This window comes from Phocoena sinus, chromosome 1 (assembly GCF_008692025.1).
Source record: "Phocoena sinus isolate mPhoSin1 chromosome 1, mPhoSin1.pri, whole genome shotgun sequence".
NCBI classification, from domain to species: domain Eukaryota; kingdom Metazoa; phylum Chordata; class Mammalia; order Artiodactyla; family Phocoenidae; genus Phocoena; species Phocoena sinus.
This window is the reverse complement of record NC_045763.1, coordinates 13,531,150-13,536,132: the sequence shown is the minus strand read 5'-3', so window position 1 is coordinate 13,536,132 and position 4,983 is coordinate 13,531,150. Positions and strand designations below refer to the sequence as shown.

At 52.4% G+C, this 4,983-nt stretch overlaps 1 protein-coding gene across 1 annotated transcript; it reads right to left on the bottom strand.

Moving 5' to 3' along the window:
• Positions 1 to 1,055: 1,055 nt before the first annotated feature.
• Positions 1,056 to 4,384, bottom strand: ACTL8 (actin like 8). The gene is made up of 2 exons (XM_032605365.1): positions 4,037 to 4,384; positions 1,056 to 2,135 (listed from the first exon to the last, which is right to left on the bottom strand). The coding sequence occupies exons 1-2, from the start codon at positions 4,382 to 4,384 to the stop codon at positions 1,386 to 1,388; spliced, it is 1,098 nt and encodes a 365-aa protein (XP_032461256.1). The 3' UTR covers positions 1,056 to 1,385.
• Between the last annotated feature and the right edge of the window lie 599 nt (positions 4,385 to 4,983).

Genomic DNA, 4,983 nt, shown 5'->3' with positions numbered 1-4,983 from the left:
CTTCTTCATTATATTTATTATGGTGATCTGTAATCTTTGATGTTACTACTACAGTTTGTTGAAGGCTCAGATGAGAGCATCTTTTAGCAATAAAGTATTTTTAAATTAAGGCATGTGTTTTTTTTTAGATGTAATGCTATTATACACTTAATAGCCTATAGCCCAGTGTAAACATAAATTTTTTTTTGCGGTACGCGGGCCTCTCACTGTTGTGGCCTCCCCCGTTGCGGAGCACAGGCTCAGGACGCGCAGGCTCAGCGGCCATGGCTCACGGGCCCAGCTGCTCCGCGGCATGTGGGACCTTCCCGGACCGGGGCACGAACTCGTGTTCCCTGCATCGGCAGGTGGACTCTCAACCACTGCGGCACCAGGGAAGCCCGTAAACATAACTTTTATATGCACTGGGAAACCAAAAAATTCACGAGGCTCTCTTTTTTGTGATATTCGCTTCATCGCCGTGATCTGGAACTGAACCCTCAGCATCGCCCAGGTCTGCCTGTACCTATCGCCTGCGCCCTCACAGCAGATGACAATCTCCTGAAACCAGAAACTTCATGTATCTTTTTCACCTAGTGCCTAGCATAATACCAGGCACATAGCAGTTCTCCAATATTTACTGAATAAATATTACACTAATAGGAACGCAAACTTCAGCAGAGCACTGGGACGTGCGGGATGAATGGGGAGAACGCGGCGACGGAAGAAGGATGCTCCAGGCCCTCATCCACTCTGCTCAGTGGGAACCACTGTTCACAGGTCTCCAGAGTCCTCAAGGGCTTCCCTGGCCCCACCCTGGCACTCACATACTCACGTTCCCTGGGTCCCCCCAAAGGGACTGCCCACCCTACCCCCATCCATCACAGAAGGCAGCACTTTCAAACAAGTTGTTTATTTGCATATAGAAAACAAGACCCTGGCCAGGGGCCCAAGGGCCGGAAGGGCACTCCAGGCTACCTGCACCAACTCCTCCCCAGTCAATGAGAGGATGGAGGTCTAGAAACGTCAACTATCCCCATCCCCACCCTCCCTATCCCCTACTCAAAACTAATTCTCTCTTGCCCCAGTTAAAACCTACTCAACCAAAAGAATGGGACAACCCAAGGGAGATGCCAGGACAAATAAGTAGCTATTAAGCATGGAGATGGCAGCTGGCCGCTCCCATCCCAGTGACAGACCACCCCCCTGGAAGGCTTCCAGGGATGACACCCTGTCCTCCCATGGGTTGGATCCCACTCCTGAAACAAGATAAAACCCTAGAACCTAAAAAAAATCCCTCAAGACCTTTGAATTCCAAAGCCAGCTAACCCCGGCCCAGCCCCTTTTGCTGAAATGAATCCACCCATGCCCATCTGATGGGAGCTGGGTTCCAGGGGCAAGCCAGCCCATCACATCTTGAAACTCTCATCATACTCCTCTTTGGTCATCCACTTAGACTTGTAAGTCGACAGATGAGCCACTACAGACGCTCCTAGCCAGACACTAAAGTTCCTGTTGGAACCCACCCACATGGTGGTCTTGGTGGAGGAGAAATGATCAGCGATCAGCCCATACAGACGCTTGGTGAAGCCAGGATAGAGGGTGTTGCCCCCACAGGCCATCAGGTGGGAGACGAGCAGCGGGTGCATGGAGGCCTCGCAGGTCTCGATGGAATCCAGGACGGCCTGGGAGATGCTGGGCCCTTGCAGGTCGAACACCTCAGGGCTGAAGAACATCTCAGGAGCCAGCCGCTGCATGGGGGTCAGCTCCACACGGCTGCCATCCGGGAGCTGATAGGCATTATTCTCATCGGAGCCTCCCGGCAGGCTCTGATAAAAGTCCAGTGACTCCCCCAGATTCTGCGGCACGTAGCACTTGGTCATCTGAGTGGTGGCCACCGTATCCAGCTGAAACAGGTTGTGTCGATTGTAATCTTCCTTAAAAAGGCTCTTGAAGAGATAGGCCGACAGATCCTGGCCTGCAAACTCCAGCATCTTAGCACTGGACCGTAAGGGGCAGCCCAGATGGAAAGGCTGCACGCGGGTCAGGCCGTAGCCTGAATCTACCACCACGCCGGTCAGGAGGCCAGAGGCATACAGGGACATCTCCAGCTGGTCAGCCAGGAAGATGGACGGGACATCCAGTAACTCAAACATAATCTGCAAGAAGGGAGAAGATGGACACTCAGGGTATTTTCCCCAAAGTGTCCCGATCCATTTCTGTTTTCCCCGAGGCCTCACTACACGTCTGCTCACAATGTTGAAGTCGGCACAGACCTGTGTCCTGCAGGGAACAGCTGGCCCCTTGGAGCTTATGCTGGGGGAATAAGGGAAGGGCTCTGGAGGGTTAGAAAGAGCCAGATTGGCCCTTGGGAGCTTGCCTGATGATGGCCTTTCAGAGGACCATTTTGGTGGAGGGGTGGGAAGAGACCTCAGCCTGTGAGAAAGGGCGCTGAGATGCCGGGTTATGTGAGTAGTGGGGACACAAGTGGCAGCCATAGTGAAGGGCCAGATTTCCAGCCTGAACGATTTACTTAGAAGAAAGAGATGAGAGAAGAAACAAGTGCTGCATCCCCAAGTTTCTGACACTACAGATGCAGAAGGGCTGTAACATCCCATCCTTCTGTAGCCTTTGGCCACTTACCCGCCTTTGCAGGCCCGGGCAAGTCTACCTTCTCCCCTCAGTGGGAGGGACCTCCCTCCATTCCCACGCTCAGAATATTGTCCCCTCACCATCCATTCCCCAAATAGAATAGAAGCCAAGGTCCTCTTTTTCAAACAGAAAATCAAACATGACTCCCCCAACCTCACTTAAAGGCCCCCAGGAGCTGCTTATTCACTCAGAGCAAAGGTTGGGAAGCATTTTCTGTAAACGGCTCAGGAGGCCAGATGTAGCAAATAAAAATACAAGATGCCCAATTAAATCTGAATTTCAGGGCTTCCCTGGTGGCGCAGTGGTTGGAGTCCGCCTGCCGATGCAGGGGACGCGGGTTCGTGCCCCGGTCCGGGAGGATCCCGCGTGCCACGGAGCAGCTGGGCCCGTGGGCCGTGGCCGCTGCGCCTGCGCGTCCGGAGCCTGTGCTCCGCGGCGGGAGAGGCCACAGCAGTGAGAGGCCCGCGTACTGCAAAAAAAAAAAAAAAAAAAAAATCTGAATTTCAGATTGACAACAAATAATGTTTTAGTATAGCCCATGCAATATTTGAGACATACTAAAACGTTATTTGCTGTTGATCTGAATTTCAAATCTATCATGTATTTTATCTAGCGAATCTACAACAGTAAATATTTTAGGCTTTACAAGCTATAGTCCCTGTACAACTATTTAGCTCTGCTGTTGCAGTGTGAAAACAGCCATAGACTATATGTAAATGAGTGGGCGTGGCTATGTTCCAACAAAACTTTCTTTATAAAGACAGATGGTGGGCCAGATTTGGCCCACCTGCTATAGCTTGCCAACCCTTGATTTAGAGTAAAATCCAACCACGTCCCATAGCCTACCAGGCCTCTGAGGTCCAGCCCCTGTAAACCTCACCTTCCTGTCTCCCTCTTGCCACCCTCCCTAGTTTGCTGAGCTCCAGCCTCACTGGGAGAAATCACCTCCTCAAAGAAGCCCTCCCTGATCACCCTCTTCAAAGGGACTCCCCTTCTTCCCCCCCAGTCAGTTATCACTCTATTTCATTTTGTTTCCAGAACTGATTACTACCTGAAATTCTTATTTGTTAACTTATTCACGGTCAAGTCTTCTCCCAGAACATAAGCTCTTTGAGGGCCAGAATATGATCTGTGAACATTTATGGAATCCATGAGTATCCAGCATCCCTCCCACCCCTGGTAACACCCTGTTCACAGAGCATTTTACCTGCTGTATCTCTTTCTGCCGGAGGAGCCTCTGTGAGCCCCCCTCGCCTAACACAAGTGCCAGGCACACACTAGCTACTCAGTAAGTATTCGTGGGGCGAATTATTTAGAAAGCAGAGTTCCTGATGCCCATTCCTGTCTGAACACAAAGTGCCAGGCTGTTCCCTGCTCCCTGGTGAGGGCAGCCCTGAGAAAACCTTACCTCCAGGGTCTTCTGCCGGTCCGCAGGCTCCTTCAGGGGGAACTCTGTGACCATCACAGGGGAGTTCTCATTCTCCAGCCTGTGTTTCTCTAGGACAAATGACCAGATGTGCTCCACACCCTCCCAGTTGAGGACACGGCCCCGGTGGATGGGGTAGCTAAAGGTGTCGGGACGGCAAAGATCGATGCCTAGGCTTACGCGCCGCCGGGCGTAGCTGGGGCCGGGGTTCTCCCTGCAAGGGATGTAGTTCACGATGCTCGGGAAGACCATCTGGGGCTCATTGAACCCCGAAAAGCCAGCCTTCAGAAAGCCAGAGCCGTGGTCAATGACGATGGTTCTTGTAGCCATGGCAGATGCAGAGGTGCGAGAGGTCTGCTAGATTCAGCTCCTCGAGGATGTATGGCAAAGCAGGGCCACCTGTGGAGGGGAAGGATGGGGGTGATTTGTGAACCCATGCTAGGCCACCATTGGCTTCTCCACCCCAGAATCAAACCTCAGGCTCCCCTGAGCCCGTCCCCCTTTCAAGCCTTTGCACAAGCTGTAAACTGCACCTGGAATGTTCTTCCCATGCCAAACTCCCAGTCATCCAGTAGAGCCCACCTAACAGGCCCCGCCTGGGAAGTCCTGCCAACCTCCCCCCTACTTCCCACCAAGCTTCTCCCTCTGCATTTGGCACACTCGTCTGTACCAGGTGGGCACTTCTGTCCCCAGAGGCCCACTTACAATTTGCAGACTTGCAAGAAGCTTGTCACACAGGAACTACTGGGTGGACTTTGGCTGCCTGATTGAGGACACGTGGAAGACGAACCATCAGCCTCGGGACCACTGCCCTCAACAATAACAGTGTAAGAGCAGGAGTGGCAGGAGTACTCGTGACTACGACAGCGACAGCTATGGCTACCATCTCAGGAGTACACACGCTCTCATCTATCTAGTGCTATGAGGAA

Excerpts from the sequence above, each read along its gene's own strand:
- ACTL8 (XM_032605365.1), bottom strand. The coding sequence starts at position 4,384 with ATGGCTACAAGAACCATCGTCATTGACCACGGCTCTGGCTTTCTGAAG. Across the intron at positions 2,136-4,036 it reads ACCGGCAGAAGACCCTGGAG|ATTATGTTTGAGTTACTGGA; the intron begins GTAAGGTTTTCT and ends CCCTTCTTGCAG.